At 41.6% G+C, this 24,513-nt stretch overlaps 1 protein-coding gene across 1 annotated transcript in view; it reads right to left on the bottom strand.

The window, feature by feature from the left end:
- Positions 1–24,513, bottom strand: part of LOC122555515 (NXPE family member 3-like) — a 30,412-nt gene that overhangs the window by 5,479 nt on the left and 420 nt on the right. The window contains exons 2-4 of the mRNA XM_087992390.1: positions 13,079–13,866; positions 7,536–7,609; positions 3,334–3,543 (exon numbers count right to left, since the gene is read on the bottom strand). Coding sequence (XP_087848516.1) covers positions 3,334–3,543; positions 7,536–7,609; positions 13,079–13,866 — 1,072 coding nt within the window. The remainder of the gene's footprint in view (positions 1–3,333; positions 3,544–7,535; positions 7,610–13,078; positions 13,867–24,513) is intronic.

Here is a 24,513-nt window from a genome sequence, read left to right as displayed (position 1 = left end):
AGGTTTCCTTTCCTTAATGCCTATACTCTTTCCCTAATACCCACTGCAGTATAACATTGACTCAATGTTGAATGTGGGAGCATCAAATGTCAAAGCAACTTCAAATAGCTGTTAGCGTGAACCTTTTCTAAAACAACGGGAAAGAGCAAGAAAGAAAAAACAGAAAAACTGCATTGGTTTCAGGGATTAAACAGATGCTGCATGCTTTTTAAGCAACAACCAATTTACAGTCAAAGGATGGTGTTGGCACTGTGCTCCATTCATCTGGATGAAATGACCTTAAGGAAGATCGACTCTGGGCCCAGTGAATGTTGTCTGCAGACTGAGGGGACGTATAGCTGTGTGTCTTCATGTGGAGGCTGTTTGGCAGCTGCTACTGGTTGCTGATGGCTATAATGATGATGATCAAATACTGAGTCAAAGAGGTGGGAAGGACTCTGCAAAGGTAAAAATGGGAGAAGAAAGACAGAGCGGGCGAAATTGTAACTTCCAGAATTCAAGGCCAAATGCACGAGACAATTGGTGCAGCAAAGGGAAATGGTGATGCACAAGAAGTCAGAGTCAGTGCAATGAGATAGTTATCTAAGAACATAAAAACATAAGGAATTGGAGCAGGAGTAGGCCATCTGGTCCCTTGAGCCTACTCCGCCAAGCAATAAGATTATGGCTGACTTCGTTCGGTTCTTGAGTATCAAGGGGATCAAGGGTTATCGGGAGGAAATGGAGAATGTAGTAGAGAAACCCACCAGCCATGACTAAATGGTGGAGCAGACTCGATGGGCTGAATGGCCTACTTTCTGCTCCTATGTTTTATGGTATTATGATCTTTATGTGGACTCAGTTCCACTTACCCACCTGTTCACATAACCCCTAATTCCTTTATTGTTCAAAAAACTATCACTTTGCCTTAAAAACATTCAACGAGGTAGCCTCAGTTGCTTCACTGGGCGGGAAATTCAACAGATTCACCACCCTTTGGATGAAGAAATTCCTCCTCAACCCAGTCTTAAACCTGCTCCCCTTTATTTTGTGGCTATGCCCCTAGTTCTAGTTTCACCCCCAGTGGAAACAACCCCCCTGCTTCCATCTTATCTATTCTCTTCATAATGTTTCTATAAGATCCCCCCTAATTCTTCTAAATTCCAATGGGTATAGTCCCATTCTAGTCCATCTCTCCTCATAAGCAAATCCTCTCAACTCTGGAATCAACCATGTGAACCTCCTCTGCAACCTGTCCAATACAAGTACATCATTTCTCAAATAAGGAGACCAAAACTGCACACACTACTCCAGGTGTGATCTCACCAGCACGCTATACAGCTCCAGCATAAACTCCCATTTTTAAACTCAATCCCTCCAGTACTGAAGGACAATGTTCCAATTGTCTTCTAATTTGCCTGCTGCACCTGCAATTCAATTGTTTGTCATTCACACTCAGGTCCAATTTTTGATCCAACTTGCCAAGGTAACCTGAATCCTCTCATGAACCCATTTCAAGAATATAGCTGTTGGCGATGAAGGAATAGTTAGGATTTCTGTACAAACGTTACCCAAACATAATGTTTGATCTGAAGGACCAAGTTAACCTGAATCTAATGTGCTTTTAACTTCTTTATAAGAATCCCATGTGGGATCTTGTCAAAGGCTTTGCTGAAATCCATATAAACTATATGAACTGCATTATCCTCCTCTACAAACCTGATCATCACCTTGAAAACGTCAATCAACGTTGTTCGGCATGACCTCCCTCTGACAAAGCCACACCAACTCTCCCTGATCAAACCTTTCCAAGTGTAGATTTATTCTTTCCTTCCAAATATTCTCCATTATTTCCCCGACCACTGATATGAGACACACTGTAAAATATTACAAATGTCTTTTCTGAATTCAGGTTGAGTGAGTGAGCAAAGATTGATAGATTGTGATGAATCCAGTAAAGTGCAAAGTCATGCACTTTGATAGGAAGAATAGGAAAAGGCAGACATATTTTTAAATGGAGAGAGACCTAAAAATGTACAACTCAGGAGTATCTGGATGTTCTTGTGCATGAAACACAAGGTCTTATAATGCAGGTTCAGTCTGTATTAAGAAAGCTCATGGAATTTTGACCTGTGTTGTGGGGGGTTTGAAATTTAAAATTCGTCTTTTTACAGTATACAGTGTTGATGAGGATGTGCCTGGAGTAGTATGTATCATTCTGCTTGCTGCTTTTAAAAATGGATGTACTGGCATTGGAGACAGTCAAAAAGACATCCACTCGACTGAGTCCTGCGAGGAAGGGGTTGACACATCAAGAACGGCCAGTTAGGCGTTCATTCCTTTGAGTTCAGAAGAATGAGGAGCAGTCTTATTGAAACATGCACGATTCTGTTGGGGCTTGAGAGGGTAGATGATGAGAAGGTGTGTCCATTCGTGGGGGAATCTTGAACTCGGGAACATTGCTACAGAATAAGGGTGCAGGGAGAGAAAAGGTGCAAAAGAATTTCTCCCAGAGAGTAGGCAATGTTTGGAATTAGCTATCATCCAGTACTACTGAAAGCTTTTAGAATGGAGGTGGATAGATTTTGGAAACATTTGGGAGTTGAGAGCTATGAGGTGATGGCACAAGAGAGGGGATGAGGCCTGTGACAGATTTGCCATGATCCTACTCTCGAGACCCTCATTATTGCTATAGTGACCTTGACACTAGATCATTCTAATTTATTCCCACCAACCCCATTCGTAGATTGAAGTCGTGAAATATCCTTCCGCCTTTGACTTTATTTGCTGCAAATCCTATTCACCGATCGCATCTGTGCACCTGCAATGGCCCATGCTCAAGCAAAACCTTGATTTTAAAACTGTCATCTACATCTCATCATAACTTATCTCTTATCACCCCAGCACTGAGATGGCTGTACTCCTATCATTATAGGGTGCTAGAGCAGCCCCAGATTTAATCACTACACCATTGATGGTCAGGGCTTTAGTCATCTATGATCTGGAATTCAATCTGTAAGCATCTCTGACACTTGACCTCATTTTTTTCCTTTGAGTTGCCCCTCATCCTTGGCTTATTTGACCATCTATCTTGATATCTGCTGATGGAGCTTGACATCTAATTTTGCTTTATTACTCTCGTAATTTTGTACTACTTCAGAACAATTTTTACAATAAAGATGATATACAAATGAAAGCTGCTTCACTGCAGTTTAAAGTGTGCTGTGTCGAAATGCTGACTGACTTTACAAATGTCGAGGAAAGCATAAATGCCTGGGAATTTAAAAAAATGATTATATGTAACACATAAAGCAAATTATTTCAAAATCCATGAGAAATATGGATAAACATCACCTGGTACAAATTCTGTCAAATATTCAAACCACTGACGTATAGTGGAATCTCCAAAAATGTGAACTTTTTTCCCACGGAGACAGTTTGTAATATTTGCAGGAGTGTTGAAGCGTCGAACATTACAGTTTCTTGACATCCACTGGTCCTGATAATAAAATCCAGCCGGTGAAAGCAAGGGTTTGCTGGAGACACATCCTCCAAGATTTATGCCTGAAAACAAAAGCACATGAATTGCGACCCAAACAAAATGCTCTGCATCTGAGGTGGAGGTCATTCCAAATTCTTTTCATTTGGCTCATCATAGTTTCAGGAGCAATAGTGAATCACAAAATAAAGTTTTTTTATTATCACCAAAGTGTGACAAAGAAAAGTAAAACCGTAAAGTTAAATGGCCACAACGGGCCAAAAACTGATTGGCACAGATCTTCCAGTGTGCAGACAGTGAGAGTCTGGATGAACTCAGAAAGATGCATTTCTCAGATGTCCAAATGTACTAACCATGTGGGAATCTCATGGAAAGTTGAAATTTCTGATGGGCACTTCAAATGGCTTTGTTTTACCTTAACTGTTAGTCATGAAAGGTTAGAGGATTGAAATCTCCCATAACTCTTGGTCAACCACTTAGATTGGTTCACAAACATTCATACTGGGCCGCTCTACCCTGGACATCCAACACAATAATCCCTACCCTGAACACCGAGAACGTCCCCACCCCAGACTGCTCTTGTTTCACCACACAACCTGACAGTTGCCAACCTCTTCCCTGCCAAGCTCGGCAACTGCTCCTGCCCCTCACTCCCAAGACTCAATACCCACTCCAACCCAAGATTTGATATCCCTTGACATGTTACCCCCTCCCCCACATGACAATCTGTTCCCTCATTCATCTGGCACCTTGCTCTTTCACACAACCACTTGTTGTAGAGCGGGCTTGCAGATTTTGCTTTCTGATTTATTTTATTAAATTGACCACTTTTCGAGGAATTTTATAAATACATATATTTGACTAAACCGAAAGGAGAAGATTTTGTACTGATGTAAAATACGTTTTGATTACAGCACTTAATTTGCATAGGACACTGTCAAACTAGAGATATTAATAAGCATTGACCAGCAACAAGTGACAAATTAGAAGAAGCTTGTCAATTAGTCTGCAACTAATGGATAATTAATGAAGAATCCAAAGTGAATAAAAGTTGCATGATTATTCATTTTAATTATTAATTCTCTGTACATCTCTATGACTCTATGTGTTTGAATATATCTATTGCCAAGAGGTGTGTTTGTGAGGTGTTCCGGGAATTGGAATAGTTCCTCGTTTAAGTTGCTATATTGAGTCGGTTGAATTTTCCAATAGCTGGATTATTTTAAATTGTTTTGTTTTCTTCATGTCTAAATAAATTCTGTTTTGCTTATAGCCAAGTGGTTTGAACAGCTGCATCACTCCTGGCTTATCCACTACACATCTGCCTTTCAAATACAAAAAGGTTAGAGTCTAGGCTACCTTCTTAAACTATTCTGAGAGAGTCTGGCCTGGTCCATAACAAATGATTAGATTAGATTCCCTACAGTATGGAAACAGGCCCTTTCGCCAACAAGTCCCCACCGATCCTCCAAAGAATAACCCACCCTGACCCATTCCCCACATTTACACCTAATGGGTGGCACGGTGGCACAGTGGTTAGCACTGCTACCTCACAGCACCAGAGACCCGGGTTCAATTCCCACCTCAGGCAACTGTTTGTGTGGAGTTTGCATATTCTCACTGTGTCTGCAAGGGTTTGTGCTGGGTGCTCCGGTTTCCTCCCGCAGTCCACAAATGTGCAGGTTAGTTCAATTTGTCATGATAAATTGCCCGTAGTGTTAGGTGAAGGGGTAAATGTAGGGGAATGGGTCTGGTTGGGTTGCTCTTTGCAGGGTCGGTGTGGACTTATTGGGCCGAAGGGCCTGTTTCCACACTGTAAGTAATCTAATCTAATTAATGCACCTAACACTATGGGCAATTTAGCATGGCCAATTCATCTAACCTGCACATTGTGGGAGGATTGTGGGAGGAAACCAGAGCACCTGCAGGAAACCCACGCAGACACGGGAAGAATGTGCAAACTCCACACAGACAGTTGCCCGAGGCTGGAATTGAACCTGGTTTCCTGGTGCTGTGAAGCAGCAGTGCTCAGCACTGAGCCACCACACCTCCCACAAACACATCACATAAACACTCTAAAACAATCGATCATCTTAGAGTGAGAAAACGTGTAAACTCATGGACAGATTAAATGATATTGAGGGAGGAAATGTGTTCTTGTTTGCTGACTGGGATTTTAAGCCAGTATTGACGTTGTCTTGCGTGTCTAATAAGTATAACTTCTTTGTCTTTTATTAGTTCCTTACATAGCTGTTAGATGATTACGCTAATTTACTTTATTACACTGAATAAAGTCTGATTTCATTCATTAACTCAATAATTGATGGAACATCTCCTTTGGAATATGATCTAAACTGTTTGCAGAGATTAATTCAAAGCTTTTAATTAGCCTACCTCAACCAAATTATAAATTATCACAATTCCCTTTGAAAATTCACCAGCTTCACCCACTTTTCTAAGTCACTGACTAATTAATTCTGGGTCTGTAAAACTGTGGGTACTTACTGGAGTTCAACACCTACTGCAGTAAAGAGCACAGTTTCTGTGATGATCCACTCTGATGATGGTCTCTGTGTGTGGACTTTAGTTCAGTTGAAAAAACCCTGGGAATGTTGGGTTTGTCAGAAATAAGGATTCTGACCGAGATTGGAAGATGTGGGCTATTTGTTACTTTTAAATTTAGTTCTGGTTACCAAGGCAAAAGGAAAATGACTAAGGCCCGGAAATGTTGTGAAGGAAAACCATAAAGGCACTTCATGATGTCAAAGGAACATACAATGCAGAAAAATTAAAAGGTTTGAGTTATAAAGCAAGTTTGGATAAGCCAGGATTTTTTCACTAGAGCATAGGAGATTGAGAGGTGACCTTGTAGAAGTTGAAATATCATGAGGGGTATCGATAGGGTTAATAGTAGGTGCCTTTTCCCAAAGACAGGCAAGTTCAAGATTCGGGCACAGACTTTGAAAGTGAGAGGAGAGATATTTTAAAAAGACTTTGGGGCAAATTCTGTTTTACACAGAGGGTGGTTCGCATGTGAAATAAACTGGTGGGTATGGACACAATTGCAAATGTTTAATAGACACTTGGGTAACTATAACAAGAATGGTTTGAAGGGATATGGGTCAGAAGCAGGCAGCTGGGACAAGTTTAGTTTGGGATAATGTTCAGCATGGATTGATTGGACTGTTTCCGTGCTGTATGACTCTATAACATGGTCTCTTGAAACACGTTTATGGGTTGCCAAAAAAGACTAATAAAAATAATTCTAGGTTGATAGACTCGGACAGTGACCTGGCAGGGATGTACTGCACAGCTGAAAGTATCACCTTTCAGCTGTAATAAACCAAACATTGCTTTATCCTTCCTCCCAGGTGAATACAAAAGATCCCACCTTACTACTTTGTAGAAGGGCATAGGAGTTTACCCAGGCATCCTGGTCAAGACTGTCCTTCAATCAACAGTAATAGCACAGGCTCTGTGGGTATTAGCTCAGTGCATTTAATTTCATTATGATGCACTAAATTGTCTGCTGCATTTCCACACATTGCATTACAGTGATGACCACCTTGCAAAATATTTCATTAGCTGCAAATTATATTGAAACATCTGGATGTCAATCAAGGCTATCTAGTGTTGCTTTTTAAACAGAATTGGAAAGGTTAATTCTGTGCCCTTTTGTAATTCAAGCAAAAAGACACAGAGTCATTGATATAGTCTGGTTAAAAAGCACATTCAGGTCTGGAGTGAACCAGATGGCTCCTTGTTCTGCCATTCAATAAATCATGACTGATGATGGCCTCAGTTCCAATTACTTCCCTGAAGGTGGAAACAGGTCCATCTCCTGGGGTATGCATCCAATGTCTGCCTGATGCTGCAACTGTGTCATTGAGAACAAATACTTCACTGTTCCAACACACTCATAGGTCTCTCTTTTCTTGTGAGTTGAACCTTTAGAGCACCATACAATATCTGCCGCAAAGGATTACTTACTTGCTGTCCCTCTAATAGATAAATAAACTGATACAACAGTCATTATTAACATTTATATTTCTCTTACCTGTATGAGGTGAAGGTTGCACAGTTACATATCCCAGGCCATTGGGCAATATGGGTCTCTTGACGTTGACTCCACTGAAAATACATTCTTTTTATTATTATTATTGTTATTATCTGAAGTCATTGCAACCAGAATTGTAATCAATATAAATTACACAGGACAGGAATTCATTTACCATGTGGGAGATCAGCAAGCCGTTCTGGCAGTTCAAGCTGTGTCATGTCAAAATTGAAGGACTATTGTTTTTGTTTGTGATGATGTTCCCGCCTCCCTCTTCCTACTCGCTGGGAAATTCACTTGGCTGTGATCCTGAGCTTCATTTCCCACCTCGCACATTTGTTTTCTTTACACGTCACCAAAAGAAGAAAATGTAACTCTCTTCAGTTGGATGCACTGTTTAAATCCATTTCCCCACCCCATGGCACTGCAACTACCTTGAGCAATTCATCAGGGGAGATGATGGTCGATTGATGTTAATCACTAGTCTATAATTCGAGAAACTCAGTTAACCTGCGCTTGAATCCTGCCACAGCAGATGGTGGAATTTGAATTCAGTTAACAAATATCTGGATCTGCTGTTTAGCATGGAACCACTGCAAATTGGGGGGAAAAAAACATCTGGCTCAGTAATGCCCTTCAGGGAAATAAATCTGCCGCCCTTACAGCATGTGACTCCAGACTCTCAAATGGCCCAGCAAGCCATTCAAGTGTATTGAAAAAGGCTGCTCACCAGCATTTTCTCAAGGGCAGCTAGGGACAGGGAATAAATGCTGACCAGTCACTGATGGCCATGCCCAATAAGTGAATTTTGTAAAAATGCAGATACAAATTCCATTGCAGTGAAAGGAAGATTATGCAGTTTGAACTGCCAACTAGACAGAGCATCCAGCATAGATGACCAAATCTCAAAACAATGGCACACAATGTTAGAAATACTCAGCAGCTTAGGAAGCATTTGTGGAGAGGGAAACATAGCTATTGGGCTAGATTTTCCATTTTGATGAGGCAGCAGTTCCAGTTGCAATATGAAGAAATAATTGGATGAGGTAGTACTGTTGGGATAGTTGGCCCCCATCCCACTACAATCAAGTGCTGGTGTGTGAAGGGGAAGCTCCGTGGCTGACCCACCACCAATTAATGCACAAAAGTTAATTAATGGCCACTTAAGGGTCTCAACTCACCACCATTCCAATGAGCTGAACATTCGGGGTGGTTCTGACAGAGTAACTATAATGACCTGCTTGCCAGATTGGGAGGACTTTCATTTGTCCCCAGTTGTGGGCAATTGACTGCATGGATGGGGGGGTGAACACTGGAACCATATCCCCTGCCCTTGGTTCAGAATGTCTCGCTCAGTTTTCCCCATGACCCTGCCCCTCAATACCCCCAAAGTTGAGTGACATCAGTGTAGACCATTGAGGATGTTAGGCATCTTTTTATATTAGAAAGTGGAAACTGCTTAAGAGGCATCACTCCTCACTAAGGACAAGGCACAGAGGTGGGTCTTCATGAAATTCTACAGATAGTGCTTGGATTGAATCCACACCATTGGCATCATTCCACATCAGTCATCCAGCCAATTGACAGCTCATTGACCACATTAAACCTTGACCTCAAGGAAAGATCAGACAGATTTATTACCAGGAAGGGATACCATTCTGTCAATCTCACAAGTAAACCAATAATAATGGAAAAACATATTTTGCTGACTGACCCACTGTGCTTTTTCCAATGCCACACTTTTCGACTCTGCCTCAACTCTACCAGTCCTTCCTGCAGACATGAAGATGGTGACAAGGCGCAGTCTTTGAAGAGGTGGTTTTTAACACCTCTGAGAGAACTGCAAAATGAGCCCCACCAGTGATACACTGAGAACCATTTGCACATAAGGATACTCATTGAGAAAACAATTGGAGGTCTGTCTTATTATTGAGTGCATTTACCAGAGTATCCAAATCATAATCGCTGAAGCATTAATTCTGACAGTCCCAGCTCTCCAAACTACTTGCTGTACTCCACCATTTAGGCACTGGAAGTAGATACAACACATGCATCTGGAAGTCTGTGTACCATGTGTCATGTATCATTACATTGCTACAGATGGATGATAATGAAAGGATAGGAGATGGTGAGGACTGCAGATGATGGAGATCAGAGTCGAGAGTGTGGTGCTGGAATAGCACAGTAGGTCAGGCAGCATCTAAGGAAGGATAGGGTTTGGTGTTGATGGGTTTACAGTGCACAGACATGGTGGTTGCACTGTTGCTCTGTGTGTATGTGCCAGTCTGCTATGCATTGACATTGTGAGGCAATGTTCTAAAAGGCCAGATCTCCTTGAGAAGTATGAAGTGCATAAGACTTGGGAGACAAAAATGCCAAGAAAAGCCAGGTGTTTGTTCAGTGTTTGGCCTCGTCTGTCGAAGTTGCAAGGTCATGTGAGGGGATGTAGCGTTGCAGCCTTGGATCTGTGCTATGAGCTGCTGCGTTTTCACTATCAGAATGCAGCCAGTTGCAGGGAGTGGAGAGAAGGTTGGTCTCCATAAAACTGGGTATTTTCGGCCAGTTTTAGGATATCAATGGATTTGACAGTGTACTGACATTTTCTTCATGACAACGCAATTTTCAAGAGGCAACAAGTTATCAACCATCCAAAATACCATCAATAATGACATCGATAATGTCATTATACTCACAGTATGTTACATTGTTATTTTACAAAGATGGTGGCGGGGATGGGCCTTATACTGCAACCAAACAGGGATGGACATGCCTCTGCATTAGCATCCGCTCTGTTGTCACTGTAGATTGCACTTTCACACTGATGTTAGAGGTGAAAAACCTAACCCCAGGCTTTTCACACCTCCCCAAGATAAAACTAGAGTTAGCAGTCACTGCTGGGTGGGAAGGAAGTTCCTAACATCAAGAAATCTCCAGACTTCCTGGTCCTGCCTCAAACAAGAAACCTTAGTCACTGGTTTCAGATTCAATGACAATGTGTGTGTTGCATTAGGTGGTCTGGAGTGACGGTGGGTGTGCTATTATTCACCTCAGTTCCAAAGAGTGAGTGAAGGTCAAATCAGTCAGGATTCCTCACCCTGATTTCAGAATGCACACATGGCTTGGAAGCTAGATAAAGCCAGAGTTGAATAATAAGATGTGGAGCACTTAAATGTTACTTCATGATAGTACTGGTGAGAGACTGGCATATGTGGATATCTACCTCAGCTACAGGTCAATCACTTTTGGAGAAATCAGTGTTGAGAAAGAATAGTACACTAAAACATTATATCCTGAAAGTTAATGAAATATTGAGACAAAATTAGTCTTCGTGAATTTTGACAATAGATTCAACTTGAAAAATTGAGGCCAGTGTGTATATATTGAAATATACGATAAAACAACCCATTGCTTTTATCTCTCATCAGAGAAAAGATTTTCAAATATTACCATCTTGCAATTTTAGCTTTTTCCTTCTCTCTGAAATCACGATTTTCCACATCTGGGAAAGAGAAAATGGATTAATTCCAAAGTATGTGCTTTGTGTTGTTTTTCAGACAGGTCCTGGAAGTATTGGAGCATGGTCTAGGATTACTTTTCTTTTAATTATTCGTGGGATGTGGGCCTCTCTGACTGGACAGCATTAATTATCTGTCCCTAGTTACCAGACAGAAGGTGGTGACGAGCTACTTTCTGAACTACTGCGGTTCATGTGCTGTAGGTAGATTCATAATCACCTTATGGAGGGAATTACAGGACTTTGACCAAGTGACAGTGAAAGATCAGCGATATATTTCCAAGTCGGGATGGTGACTTGATTTGGGGGTGTTGGGATGGCACTTACAGCTGGTGGTGTTCCCATGTATCTGCTGTGCTTGCCCTTCTAGACAGAAGAGGCCATGTGTTTGGAAGGTGCTGTCTCAGTATTTTTGATGATTTTCTGCAGTACATCATGTCGATGGTATACACAGCTGCTACTGAATGTCAGAGGTGGAGGGATTTGAGTACTGTGGTTGTGGAACCAATCAAGCGGGCTGCTTTGTCTTGGATGGTGTGAACCTTTGCGAGTGTTGTTGTTGACGCACTCATCCAGGCAAGTGGGGAGCACTCTATCACACTCTTGATTCATGCCTTGTAGGCAGGTTTTGGGGACTCAGATGATGAGATGGTTGCCACAGTATTCCTAGTTTCTGACCTGCTCTTATACCCACGTATTTCTACAGTGAGTCCATTTGAGTTTTTATTTAGTGGTAACCGCCAGGATGTTGAGAGTGGGGTATTCAATGATGGTAACACCATTGAATATCAAGGAATGGTGGCTAGATTATCTCTTATTGGAGATGGTCATTGCATGGCATTTGTGTGGATGTTGTCCTGGACACTGTCCAGATTTTGTTGCATTTGAACATGGGCTGATTCAGTACCTGAGGAATCTTGAATGGTGCTGAACATTGGCAAACATCCAATTCTGACCTCATGATGGATGGGTGGCCATTGATGAAGCGGTTGAAGATGGACCTAGGACACTACCCTGAGGAACTCCTGCAGAAATGTTCTGGAGCTGAGATGACTGACCTTGACCAACCTGGTCATCTAACTATGTTACAGGTATGACTCCAACCAGTGCAGAACTTTCCCCTGATACCCATTGATTTTTAGTTTTTCTAGGGCTCCTTGATGCCACACTCAGTCAAATGCGGCCTTGATGTCAAGGGCTGCCACTCTTACCTCATCTGAAATTCAGCCCTTTTGTCCATGTTTGAACCAAGGTTGTAATGAGGAGCTGAGTGGTCCTGACAAAACCCAAACTGGGCGTCACTGAGCAGGTTATTGCTGAGTCGGTGCAGCATGATAGCACTGTTGATGATACCTTCCATCACTTTACTGATGATTTGGAGTAGATTGATGAGGTTGTATTTGGCTGTGTTGTATTTTATCGATATTATTTGAAATGTCCTCCCTCACAGATTCAAAACAAATTAGCAACTATTATCTGCCACTCAATGTCTAACAATCATCTCCAACAGGAATTGAGTTGTACCCAGAGTTTTTAATGTTCATATTTTTAAATTGACACTTCAGAAATGATAGGTGCGATTTGATAAAACAAATGCATTGCTTCCAGATTTCAGCATGGAATCACACTAAAAGGGGGTTTGAATAATAGACAAGGGTATAACACAGAGGTGCTCAATTTCAACATATTGCCCCTTGAGGTTCACTGTCACAAGAACCTGGTAAATGTATCTGGTTCTGATTCATGGCTCAAACACAGTACAACTTTAAAAAGCATGCTCATACTATCCTGATGTGTCGATTACTGTCATACATGTATATAGCAGCAACCATAATAAACATCCAATAAAATCTCTCCGTACAATGTTAGATCTAGTTTTTATGTTATACCAGCTATTACAAGTGTTGCCATTCGGGGTCCATTCTCTTCTAGAGACACAAACCCGTATTACAGTTGCAGATCAATATACTTGTGCCTTAATCCCAGCTCAGGAGGTGAATAAACGAAAGGAGTGTAATCAGTAACATACCTTTGGAAGAAATGTCTTTCTTCTTCTATTAAAAGCTTCTGCTGATAACCTCCCACTGCGTGATTGATACGAGCAGAGCAGGGAAGCTTCTTCGGTTTATAACAGAACCAAGGCTCCCCAGTCCTGACATCGGTAAGGTTACAGAGTGGTTGAGATTGGGACAAACAAAGATTACACACAGTGGTCTCAGAGACAGCTCCTAATTTGAAGGTACTTTGAAAATATACTCTCTCTGGCCGTTCCTCGCGTAGTCTTTTAAGTGCTTGGATCCCTTCACTGGGATGAACCAGTAAAACAGAAACTTGGACTTTTCCCGGCCAAGATAAAGTAAAATTGATATAGTAAAATCCATTTTGGTTGTCTATAACAGTTCCTGCTGAACCAGCTTTTAAAGCTGGGGTGTGGATCCGAGCTTGGAGATAGTCACCCCCATATCGCTTTGGGTGACCATCAAAATCTCTCATCTGCAGCATCACTTGTAACTGATCTCCCACATATAAAGTCTTTGCTGAATTTAAAATTACAAAGCGAACATGTGCTGGGTCGCTGCTTTTCTGAAAGGGCATAGCAGATTTGGGGGGTGTAGGCCATTCGATCATTTTCATAAGGAACGTCCCCTCTGACCTTTCTTCAGGGGTGAAGCTGTGATTCTGGTAGCCACATTGCAATAGCCTGTCTGTCCAAAGTGATGTTTCCGTCTCCTTTAGTTGTACAGTTGTAGAATAGAATTTTGGAGATGGGTAACTCTTCCAACTTGCCTCTGTTCCCAAGATTGATTCATTATGAGGCTGTGGAAAGTTACAATGTTTTAAAACAACAAATTATGGAGATTTACTTCAGGTTTACTCTCCAAAACACTCCCACATCTGGCCAAGAAAGAAGAAGAACTGAAAGAGCGTCGCTCCGAAAGTTAGTGTGCTTCCAATTAAACCTGTTGGACTATATCCTGGTGTTGTGTCATTTTTAACTGCTTCAGGAAAGCACAGGCACATGAAGATGATCTTAGTGAGGATACAGCTTTGGAAATGTTAGTGTTCACCGTGAAAAGGAGAAGACCGGAATCAGAGAATATGAAATTGTCAAGTGTCAGAGGATATTAACTTAAAATGAACAGGTTTGTTTCATTGAAGAAAGGCTGAAAAAAAGAGAGAAAGATTCAGTCAAGAGTAAAGGAGACTAAAGCAGTAGAACTGGAACAATGGATCATTCTGCTCATGCCGTGGGCCACAAAATTGATGGATGATAAAGATAATAAAGTGGTGCTGGGAACAAGAGCTCCCTTGCACAACACCTCCCAATCTCATAAACTCTGTGATAATGGCCTCTTGGGAATGTAATACAGGATTAACGTGTTCAACAATTCCTCATAAGACAACCCATCTATCCTTAGTACTTGGTCTTGTAAACCGTCCCTGAACTACTTTCAAAGGATTTACGTCTTTGTGAAATAAGGAGACTGATGCTCTACATAGCTCACCATATGGGGTCTCATCAATGCCCTATATAGCTGAAGCATGACCTTCCTGATTTCATATTCAATTTCCTAGTCATAAACAATAATATCCTGTTAGCTTTCCTCATCACTTGCAATGTCTGCATACTAATCTTTTGAGTATCATGCATTAGGACATCCAGATCCCTGTGCATTTCTAAGCTCTGTAATCTGTGTATGGAATGAGCTGCCAGAGGAAGTGGTGGAGGCTGGTTCAATTATAACCTTTAAAAGGCATTTGGATGGGTATATGAATAGGAAGGGTTTACAGGGACATAAGGCAAGTGGGAGTAGATTGGGTTAGAATATCTGGTTGGCATGAATGATTTGAACCAAAGGGTCTGTTTTTGTGCTGTACATCTCTATTATTATATGACTCACTCCATTTAATTTATCTGCTTCTATTTTATTCTTCCTTCCAAAATGGTCAATTTTACATTTTCCCACAATGTGCTCTATTTGCTAGATCTTTCTCAGTCAATTAGCCTTTCTGCATCAAGTTGTAGTTTGTTTATGCCCTCTTCACAAGTCATTTCCTCACCTATGTGTGCCATCTTTAAATTTAGCCATCATACATTTGGTCCCATCCTCCATGTTATTTACATATAAGCAGAAGAATTAGAATAGTTGTAGACCACTCAGCCCCTCGAGACCGCTCTATCATTCAAAAAGATCATGGCTGATCTATCCTGTCACAATTGTATATCTTTCAGTTGTTACCACTTACTCCTCAAAATCCCAGATAGAAATGTAACCTATCAACCCCTTTCTTAGAGGACAACTAGCCCACCTTCCAGTTCTAGTAAACTTTCATTGAACTGTCTACAACACTGACATATTTATTTCAATAAGGTGACCAGTTCCCTGCACAGTATTCCAGAGGAGAAGTTCACAACAGCATGAAACCTGTTTGGGTCCTCATTTCAGACAAAATATTTATCAGCACTTCCTTGGCCAATGGTAAATGATCGACAGACTTGGGAATCCTGAGGATTTCTTACACTGAGTTTCGCATGTGTGTGTGGCTGCACCCATCCTGGTGTTAGCCATTAACACAACCATTTAGAAATCCTGACCTCTTGCCGTCAACCTGATTTAAATATCCTGCTGCTGCTGCTAATGTTCGGGTTTCTCTAAGATCATTGCTTACATGAGGGAGTAGCGTTTGATCTCCTGAGTCACTATAGGTGATGCTATTTGTAGGCATTTCGATAAATTATCCAGTCCCCTTGATTTGGGATGGAATTTGAGGCAAATCACCAAATGAAGGATTCATATCTTTGCATTCTGGGAGCTTGAAGCTAATACAGAATGCTTTCCCCAATGAAGCTAAACTCTGCAGAGTAGGAATGCTCTAAGCTTAATATTGGGTTTGTGCAATCATTGGGTGACAGTGAGAGAGATATAATATTAGCCACAGAATATAGGAGTTAAGAAATTGAAATAATCTGTCAGTCCCTCCATTCTGATTGCTAACCAACAAGCTTTGCTGGAAGTTTGTACATTGGCTGTGAACATGCTTAATCTTAACAAGTGTAATGAAGGTGTAGGTGTGTATTGTACTTTTAAGACAGAGAGGAAGCTGGCAAGGACTTAGAGAAGCACCTAGTGTGCTGAAAGATTTAAAAATGTAACATTTGGTTGACACAAACAGCTGGTGTTGTGTTGCCATGCAACAAATTCAAATTCGGCCAATCAGTTTAAATTATGCCCCAGATACCAAAATCCAATTGAATTTGAATTTTACTATTTGGGATGACATCAAATCAATGAAATGATCCGATGTTTTGGGATATAAAATTGGACATTTTGAACAGTTAGGAGGAGGACAGCAACGAGTGCCAACAAACTGACTACCAGCCGAATAGTTCTGTGAAAGGTACCTGTCCGTAAGAAATCTGTGCAGCAGAACACCAACGTCAACCAAGAGGAATCTACAGAGAAGGTTCTACATCCGAATACAATATCTGGGTTTGAAATTAACTTTGCCTTAGTTAGCAAAGTCAAGTTAATAGGATGGAGATTAAAAGGCAAGGTAGAGATATATACAAATATGTCCAAACTCTGCCACATTTTGATAGGAAAGGTATCAAAACATTTTTTATTTCATTCAAAAAAAAAAGGCTTGGCAGATGGGGTGGTCCGAGGATTTATGGGTATTGCTAGTTCAGAGTAAACTGGTAGGCAGAGCTAGTCAGGTATTTGCCAAGCTGTCAGATGAGCGGTCAAGGGATTATTAAGAGGTCAAACTGGCTATTTTAAGTGCTTATGAGTTGGCACCAGAAGCGTATAGACACTGGTTCCAAAACATAAAGAACGAACCAGATCAGACTTACGTTGAGTTCGAAAAAAATGAAACACAGCCATTTTGATAGATGGGTGTAGGCCTTACAGATAGATAAGACTGATAAGGCTCTAGGAGAGATTATTCTGCTGGTGGTGTTTAAAAACTCACTTCCAGAGATGATAAGAATTCACATGGAAGAACTGAAAATTCAGGAAGTGAGACGGGCAGAAGAATGAGCAACCAAATACATATTCGTGCATAAGGCAAGCTTCTGACCAGAATTTTGTCCTGTGAGGGTTAAAAGTTGGGAGAAGGGGAGATCCTACACAACTATGCCAAGAGTAGAGAGCTCTGGTAAGTGCATGCCACAGGTTCAAAAAGAGGCCTAAACGGGAGGAAAGGAGGTGAAAAGTGTCAGGTGTTTCCGCTGTGGTAAATGGGACACACTAAAGAAATGCAATGGGGGAAAAGATGTGGTAAAAGAAGCTAAGCCAGTGGCATTAGTGAAGTTGGTAAAGGAGACCCTAAGAAGAGCTGAAGAGCTGCAGGAGAGTGCACAGCCTAGGCAGGGACTGAGTACGGAGTTAGTGCCTGATTTCTATAAAGAATTTGCTTCTGTGGGTAAAGTTTACTCAGAAAGAACAGGGGGAGAAGGACAGGAAGTTATAAATTTGAGAGATACAGGATCTAACCAGTATCTAATAGTAAGAGATGAGTGAATTTGCACTCTTTCTGATTTGTTACCTGAGAGTGTGGCAATTTGTGGGATTTATGGACAGAAAATTTAGCGTTCCCCTATGTAAGATCAGGTTGGAGTGCCACCTCAAGACTGGGGAAGTTACAGTGGGAGTGATTGACAGAATATCAGTACCAGGAATCCAGTTTGTTCCTGGAAATGATTTAGCAGGGTCCAAGGTGGGAGCGACACCCTTTGTTATAGAGAAGCCCAAGGAAGACCCAGAAACCAAGGAGTTAAAACAGAAATATCCTGATATTTTCCCAAATTGTGTTGTAACCAGATCCCACTATCAAAAGTCACAGCACAAATCAAAAATTAAAGAGAAAGATGAAGGAGTTGAGGTTCAGTTAGTGGATACTCTGTTTGACTTAATGTGCAGGAAAAACCTGAACAGGCAGAAGATCAGACAGAAGAGTTTAGTTCTGAAAGGCTAAGGGACTTGCAACAGCAAGACAAGACAATGAAAGATAAATTTGTGTCTGCGTACTCTGAAAAGGAGGCAGAGGATATTCCTGCGGGGTATTATCTGAAAGATAGAATCTTAAGACAGAAATAAAAACCACAGGAGATTAGTGCAGAGGAGAAATGGACTGAAATGCACCAGATTGTGTTGCCGGTAGATTACAGACAGGAGGTGTTATGTGTAGCACATGAACTGCCTGTAGGAGATCACTTAGGGGCACGAAAGACTCAGGCTGAGGTACCGAAAACATTTGTATTGGTCTGGAAGGCACCAGGATGTGGTTAACTTTTGCCGCATGTGTCATACATGGCAAATGGTAGTAAGCCATAGGCGATAATAAAACCAGCACCTTTGTTACCAATTCCTGAATCCGAAGAACCTTTCACTTGGGTTATGGTTGATTGATTGTGTCGGTGCCCTCCTGAGAACTAAAAGTGGAAACCAGAACTTGTTAACCATAGTGAATGTGTTACCAGATTTCTGGAGGCAACTCCATTATGGAGTATTAAGGCAAAAAAATTGGTAGAAGAGTTAGTAGCTTTCTTCATGCGGTATGGGCTACCTAGAGAGATTCAGCCGGACCAAGGGTCAAATTTTACTGCTTGGCTGTTTAAGGAGGTCAAGGATAGCTTATGAGTTAGAGATGCTGGTGTTGGACTGGAGTGTACAAAGTTAAAAAATCACACAACACCAGGTTATAGTCCAACAGGTTCAATTGGAAGCACACTAGCTTTCAAAGCGATGCTCCTTCATCAGGTGATTGTGGAGGGCTCGATCGTAACACAGAATTTATAGCAAAAATTTACAGTGTGATGTAACTGAAATTATACATTGAAAAATTGATTGTCTGTTAAGCCTTTCATCTGTTAGAATACAGTGATAGTTTCACTTCTTTCATGTGTAAATCACAAAACCTTTTTTTAAAAAAGTTGCATTCTCGTGTTAGTTGTTAACAATGGTGATAGCGAGACAATGTGTTGAAGGTGTTGGCTCCCGTGTTCTCTGTCTATGCCATGATGTTTAGATTGATTTTAATCTAAAAAGTGAGATAACGGAGTTTTACATTAATTCATGCAGTTTTTGAGCTCAGAGTTCTACATGAATGCATGCAGTTTTTGAGCAAAGTACAATGTAACCCTGAAAGTACAAGTTCACCCCACAAAATATATATGTGTGCATGTGGGTCTTTGTCTGTGTGTGTGTGTGTGTGTGTGTCTGTCTGGGTTGGGGGTTGTGAGTGTGAGAAAGTGTATGTGTGTGTGTAGTGAGTGCAGAGTGTCTTAAGTCTGTGAGGGGGTGCATGTGTGAGTGTGGGAGTGTGTGTGGGTGTCTGTGTGCGCGTCTGTGTGTATGTGTGTCCGTGTGTATGCGTGTATAGGAGTGCCTGTGTGTGTGTGAGTGTGTGTGTGTAGGAGTATCTGTGTGTGTGTATAGTGCAATGGTGATTACCTGTAATGTAACATGAACCCAAGGTCCCGGTTGAGGCCCTCCCTATGGGTACCAAACTTAGCTATCAGCCTCTGCTCAGCCACTTTTCTCTGCTGTCTGTCCCGAAGGCCACCTTGAAGGATGGTCACCCGAAGGTCCAAGGCTGAATGTCCTGGACTGCTGAAGTGTTCCCCAACTGGGAGGGAACCCTCCTGTCTGTTGATTGTTGTGCAGTGCCCATTCATCCATTGTCGTAGCTTTTGCTCGGTTTCCCCAATGTACCATGCCTCCAGGCATCCCTGCCTGCAACGTATAAGATAGACAACGTTGGCTGAGTCACATGAGTACCTGCCATGTACAAGGTGGGAGGTGTCCCCACGCGTAATGGTGGTATATATGTCCACAATCTGACACGTCTTGCAGCGCCTACCGTGACAGGGTTGTATGGAGTTGTCCTGAGAGCCGGGCAGCTTGCAATGAACAACGATCTGTTTGAGGTTTGGAGGTTGTTTAAAGGCAAGTAGTGGAGGTGTGGGAAGGTCTTGGTGAGGTGCTCATCCCCATTGATAATGTGTTGCAGGTCACAAAGTACATGGCGTAATTTTTCAGCTCCTGGGAAATACTGAACATTGAAGGGTACCCTGTCAGTTGCAGCCTGTGTCTGTCTCCTGAGGAGGTCATTACAGTTCCTTGCTGTGGCAAGTCGGAACTGGCGGTCGATGAGTTGGGCATCGTACCCCGTTCTTGTGAGGGCATCCCCGAGTACTTCCAGGTGTCTGTCATGTTCCTCCTCATCTGAGCAGATCCGGTGTACACATAAGGCTTGTCCATAGGGGACGGCTGTTTTAATATGTTTTGGGTGGAAGCTGGAGAAGTGTAGCATTGTGAGGTTGTCTGTGGGTTTGCGGTAGAGTGTGGTGCTGAGGTGTCCATCCTTGATGGAGACGCATGTGTCCAAGAATGAGACAGATAGTCGAGAGTAGTCCATGGTGAGTTTGATGGTGGGATGAAACTTGTTGATGTCACTGTGTAGTTTTATCAGTGACTCCTTGCCATGGGTCCAAAGGAAGAAAATGTTGTCAATGTACCTGGCGTACAATGTTGGTTGGAGATCCTGCATAGAGAAGAAGTCTTGTTCGAACTTGTGCATAATATTTTTGGCATATTGGGGTGCAAATTTGGTCCCCATGGATGTTCCATGTGTCTGGATGAAGAACTGGTTGTCAAAGGTGAAGACGTTGTGATCAAGGATAAGACGGATGAGTTGTAGAATGGTGTTTGGAGACTGGCAGTTGTTGGTGTTGAGTACTGAGGCTGTTGCCACGATGCCATCATTATGGAGGATGCTGGTGTAGAGTGCGGAAACGTCTATTGTGATGAGGAATGTTCCCGGTTCGACTGGTCTGTGGGGTGCTGAGTTTCTGTAAGAAATCCGTAGTGTTGCGACAGAAGCTGGAGATCCCCTGTACAATAGGTTTCAAGATGCCTTCCACATGTGAAAGGCTTAACAGACAATCAATTTTTCAATGTATAATTTCAGTTACATCACACTGTAAATTTTTGCTATAAATTCTGTGTGTTAGGATTGAGCCCTCCACTATCACCTGATGAAGGAGCGATGCTCCGAAAGCTTTCAATTAAACCTGTTGGACTATAACCTGGTGTTGTGTGATTTTTAAGGATAGCTTAGGTATAGAGCACTTTAAATCAAACGCGTATCATCCTGAATCCCAGGGATCTTTGGAAAGGTGGTATCAGAACTTGAAGACCATGTTGACAGCATACTGTCAGCATTACCCGAGCGATTGCGATAAAGGCATACCATTCGTACTGTTTGCCATTAGAGATGCTCCATACAAATCTACTCAGTTTACTCACTTCGAGTTAATATTCGGAAATAAAGTGAGAGGCCCTTTGAAATTAATTAAAGCAAAGTTGACAGGGCCAAAAACAGAGATCTTACACTGAGCTTATGTATCAGAGGTGTGGGAGAGATTAAATTGAGCAGGTGCGTTAGCTAAACAGCACCTAAAGAGGGCACAGCATAGAATGAAGCAGGTGGCAGATGAAAACACTGAGACTCGGACACTTTCCTAAGGGGATGATGTGTTAGGACTCTTACTAGTGATAAGAGATCCCTTCAAAGCCAGGTTTAGTGGTCCCTATCAAATTGAAAAAAAGTTGAGTCAGGTGTCTAGTAAAAATACCAAATAGGAGAAACTAGTATTGGGTATGTCATGTGAACGTGTTGAAACCATATTATCCTCGAGAGAAAGAACTGGAGAAACAGGTGTTAGTTACTGTCCCACAGAGTGAGGAATGAAATCCAGATGGTGTGGATTTTAATATGTGTCAAAATATGTTCAAAAATGAAGAAGCCCTTGAGAGGAGTGGGATAAGCAAGTAAACTATCTGTCTGAAGAGCGTAGAATGCAGTTGAAAGGTTTGTTACTGCAGTATAAAGACATATGTAGGAATCAGACGGGGAGGACTAATGCTATTGTACATGAAGTAGATGTAGGGAATACTGTTCTGATAAAACAACACACCTAATGGCTTAATCGAGTTAAAGCCAGACAGGTTCAGAAGGAGGTGGTGGCCATGCTCAACGAGGATATCAGTGAACCGACCTGGAGTGAGTGGAGTTCACCGACTGTCTTAGTTCCCAACCAGATGTGACACAACGAATTTGTGTTAATTATCAGAAATTCAATGCTGTTACAAAATCAGACTCATATCCAATACCCAGATTGGAGGTGTGTATCGAGAAAGTTGGACAAGCCAGTTACATCACCAAGTTGGACTTACTATGTGGTTACTGGCAGAAACCTTTATCAGACTCGCCAAAATAAATTTCTGCATTTGTAACCCCAAATGTACTATATCAATTGTAATGAAGAATGCACCCACCATATTCCAATGACTCATGAACAGAGTTGTGGCTGGGTTAACAAACTATGCAGTCTATTTGGATGAGGTAGTGATCTTCAGTAATTCCTGGAAAGATCACATGGTACAGTTGGCAGAGGTCTTTGCAAGACTACGAGAAGTAAAACTGGTAACAAACTTAAACAAAACTGAATTTACAAAAGCAGAGGTGACATTCTTGGAACATAACATTGATCATGGAAGGTTGACCCCACGAAATGCAAAGACGAAGGCCATCGAGAAATTTCCATGACAAACCTTGAAAAAAGAGGTGCTTCAATTCTTGGGACTAAGCACATTCTATCAGTAGTTTGTTCCAAATCTCAGAGTGTAGTGGCACTGTTAACCGATTTGCTGAAGAAGAACGCAAAGTTTCAGTGGACAGAACTATGCCAGGAGGCATTCGACATTTAAAAGCAATATGAACCACCCCACCAGTTTTAGCTACATCAAACTTTTCGATACCCTTCATCGATGCTAGTGACATAGGGGTTGGAACTGTACTGCTACAGGAAGATCATGCTGGGATTGAACTGATAGTTGGTTACTTTTCAAAGAAACTCGACATCCATCAGAGGAAATATTCCAAGATCGAAAAAGTACTATTGAGTTTGATACTGGCCTTTCAAACTTTTAATATGTACGTCACGAACAACGTGTCAGGGACGATTGTGTACACAGATCACAATCCTCTTACATTCTTGGAATGCTTTAATGGCAAGTATATGAGACTATTTCATTGGAGTCTTATGTTACAGACTTTTAATTTACAAATCGTCCATGTTGCAGGTCGTAAGAAAGTAATTGCAGATGCGTTATCGCGGATTCAACTGATAAAATATAGATGAGGTCTGTATTATTTCAATGTTGTATATATCTGGAAAGAAGTTAATATGAACTTAGATTAAAGTTATATGTATGTCATGGTAATGTGGGTAAAGAATAGAAAAAAATGAAGTCACGTTTTCATTAGGCACGGCACAGTGGCTCAGTGGTTAGCACTGCTGCCTCACAGCACCAGGGTCCTAGGTTTGATTCCAGCCTCGGATGACTGTCTGTGTGGAGTTTGCACATTCTCCCTGTGTCTGCATGGTTTCCTCCGGGTGCTCTGGTTTCCTTCCACAGTCCAAAGATGTGCAGATCAGGTGAATTGGCCATGCTAAATTGCCCCATAGTGTTAGGTCAATTAGTCAGTGGGAAATGGGTCTGGGTGGGTTACGCTTCAGAGGGTCGGTGTGGACTGGTTGGGCCGAAGGGCCTGTTTCCACACTGTAGGGAATCTAATCATTATGGTTCATTTTTTCTCAAGGGGGAGGTGTTATAAATGTGTAGGTTTCTACTGTACCTTTAAGAGAGAGAGGAAGCTGGCAAGGACTTAGTGCGCTAAAAGATTTTAAAACATAACATTTGTTTGACACAAATAGTTGGTGCTCTGTTGCCATGAAACAAAAAACTAATTCAAGTTCAGCCAATCCATTTAAATTATGCCCCAGACACCAAAATCCAATCGAATTTGAATTTTACTGTTTGGGATGCCATCAAACCAATGAAATGACCTGATATTTTGGGGTATAAAATTGGACATTTTGAATAGTTAGGAGGAGAACAGCAACGAGTACAAACAAACAGACTGCTAACTGAATAGCTCCCTGAAAGAAGAGAGCTATTCAGTCTCTCTGTCAATAAGAAATCTGTGCAGCAGAACAGCAAAGTCAACTGAGAGGAATCTATAGAGAAGGTTCAACATCTGAAGACTATACCTGGGTTTGAAATTGATTTTGCTGTAAATTTAAGAGGGAATTTAATGGACGAGTATTGTGGAGTGGTAGGTAAAAGATAGGTCGAAGAGAAAGGAGTTGTCAATAGCTGTTGTTTTTCTGTTCTCTGTTAGACTTAAAGAATAAAACTGTTCAATTTCACTTTAAATAGTGAGCTCTGCGACAGTTCTTTGCCTCTCGAAATTGACCAGATTACGGCGCGAGGTAAACTCTGTGTGTCAGGTTTAAATTAGCAGAGGGGTTTACACCATGTCGTAACACAAGAGTAATCCTTCCTTGCACAGCTTGTCAATATTTACTGTTGAGAAACAAACATGAAT

The sequence above is a fragment of the Chiloscyllium plagiosum genome, unplaced genomic scaffold (assembly GCF_037043375.1).
Source record: "Chiloscyllium plagiosum isolate Xiang-an unplaced genomic scaffold, Cpla_swu_hap1 HiC_scaffold_12, whole genome shotgun sequence".
Classification (NCBI taxonomy): Eukaryota; Metazoa; Chordata; class Chondrichthyes; order Orectolobiformes; family Hemiscylliidae; genus Chiloscyllium; species Chiloscyllium plagiosum.
Note: the sequence above shows the minus strand (reverse complement) of the source record. Positions and strands in the feature narration are given on the sequence as shown.